The 2,140-nt window shown below is 41.2% G+C and overlaps 1 protein-coding gene across 1 annotated transcript; it reads right to left on the reverse strand.

The window, feature by feature from the left end:
- Window positions 1-536: 536 nt before the first annotated feature.
- On the reverse strand, window positions 537-906 carry LOC101576321 (ubiquitin-60S ribosomal protein L40-like). The gene is made up of 2 exons (XM_023705045.1): window positions 783-906; window positions 537-733 (listed from the first exon to the last, which is right to left on the reverse strand). Exons 1-2 carry the CDS (start codon window positions 904-906, stop codon window positions 537-539), a joined length of 321 nt encoding a protein of 106 aa, XP_023560813.1.
- Between the last annotated feature and the right edge of the window lie 1,234 nt (window positions 907-2,140).

Raw genomic sequence — 2,140 nt, forward strand, 5'->3', positions numbered from 1 at the left:
ACATGAGTGGATCTCAAAACACTATGATGATCAAAATAAATCTCACACAAAAGAATACATACTGTAACATTTCTTTTCTTTTTTTTTTTTTTAAGTCTCATAACAAGCCAAATGCACGTACAGTGGAAAATTAAGAAAATGTATCTCGGGGCTGGGGAGATGGCTCAGTGGAATAAGCACTTGCCTGGCAAGCGCAAGGGCTTGAGTTCAATCCCCGGTTCCACCAAAAAAAAAAAAAAAAAGAAAAAGAAAAAAAAAAAAAGAAAATGTATCTCTTAGAGAATGATCAGTAAAAATTATAAGCAAATTTTCTGGGATAATGATCTGCCTCTCTTGTGGGTGATCTCGTAACTGTAAAAATTAAATGAAAAATCCACTGAACCATACACTGAAGATTTGTGCATTCTATATACATGAACTATACATCCATGAAATAATTTTTTTTTTTTTGGTCAAGGGAGGGAAACATTATTCAGGCCCCAAGGCTGCAGGCATTGGGCAGGTAGTGCCCTTTTGGATGAGGGGCTAGCTGAGCTTTACTTGACCTTCTTCTTGGGGTGCAGGCTGTTGGTGTGGCCACATTTCTTCTTGCAGCAGTTGACAGCATAGGGGCGCAGGCGAGCATAGCACTTGCAGTAGATCATCTTGAGACAGTTGTACTCCTGGGTGAGCTGGTGCAGGGATGGCTCAATGATCCCACCTCGCAGGCGAAGCAACAGGTGCAGGGTGGACTCTTTTTGGATATTGTAGTCAGAGAGTCCGACCGTCCTCCAGTTATTTGCCAGCACATATCAGATGCTGCTGAACAGGTGGGATGCCCTCCTTGTCTTGGATCTTGGCTTTGACATTCTCAATGGTGTCACTGGGTTTGACCTCGAGGGTGATGGTCTTCACAAAGATCTGCATCTCTGCGCCTGCCACTCAGTCACCTCATTGAAGAGAAAGAGGCAATAACAATAATGTTAAAAATATAACCAGGCATACTACTCTCATAACTGAAACCAGGAAGTCACATCCCAAGTGAACCTGACTGTCACAAACTCATCTCTCCTATTTCAGGGGAAAAGCTAATTCTACCTTATTAAAAACTGAATATTTTCAACCAGACTGGCTGCAGTGAGAGACAAACAAAACAAACGCTGATGAGAAGGAGGAGCTGTTGGAAGGCTTCTGCATTGCTGGTGGGACTGTAATACATTCCAGAAGGCTGATAAGGTAGGATCTACGAAAGCTGAAGATTTATACACCTTCTGACCTGTTAACTCCTTCCCTGGGTAGACAGCTAAGAGAGTGGGGTCCATATTGTCTACCAAGGGATATAAGTAAGAATTTAAATTTTTTAAAAACAGTTTTACTGAGATGTAGTCCCCCTACAGTTGATTCAATGGAGGTGTACAATGAATGGATTTCAGTATCTTCACAGAATTGTGTGGTTGTCACTTCAAGCAATTTTAAAACATTTTTTATCACTATCAAAAGAAATTTTTACCCGTAGAGCAGGCCAGTGATGGTGAACTTTTTAGAGATAATCACTCAAATTGCAACCAAAACCCAGAGATTTATCACAAAGTGCCAGTAATAGAATTAAACCTGAACACAAACGTTTCCATTTAGAAAAAGAAACTCATATAATAACACCTTTGTCCCATGGGCCTGCCACTGCTGGAGCAGGTTGTCTTTCATTTAGTACAGCATTTGTAAAGTTTCTCCATATCACAGGAGGTTTTAGTATTTTATTCAATCTTATTGCTGAGTAATACTCTGTTTAGGTATGCCCCATTTATTTATCCATTCATCCATGGATGGCCACCTGGATTATTTCCACTTTTCTGTGACATATTTTTGTCCATTTTTGTTTTCTTTGTTTTAATTTAATTGATTAGTTAGTACAAGGTCTCACTATGCAGCTCAGACTCCTAGTGATCCTCCTCTTTTCAGCTTCCCCAGCGTTGGGATTACAGGCATGTGCCACCACACTTAGACTGGGTCACTGGCTCAGTGTACAGGGGGCTGGTCTGACAATGCATATGGTGCCAGGGATCGAACCCTAGTCCCTGTACTTGCCTAAGCAGGAACTTAGTCCACTGAACTATCTCACCGGCCCTTTTTCTTTCTTTTTGTGGCACAGGGATCAAACTCA

Source organism: Octodon degus, unplaced genomic scaffold (assembly GCF_000260255.1).
Source record: "Octodon degus isolate 3935 unplaced genomic scaffold, OctDeg1.0 scaffold00212, whole genome shotgun sequence".
NCBI classification, from domain to species: Eukaryota; Metazoa; Chordata; class Mammalia; order Rodentia; family Octodontidae; genus Octodon; species Octodon degus.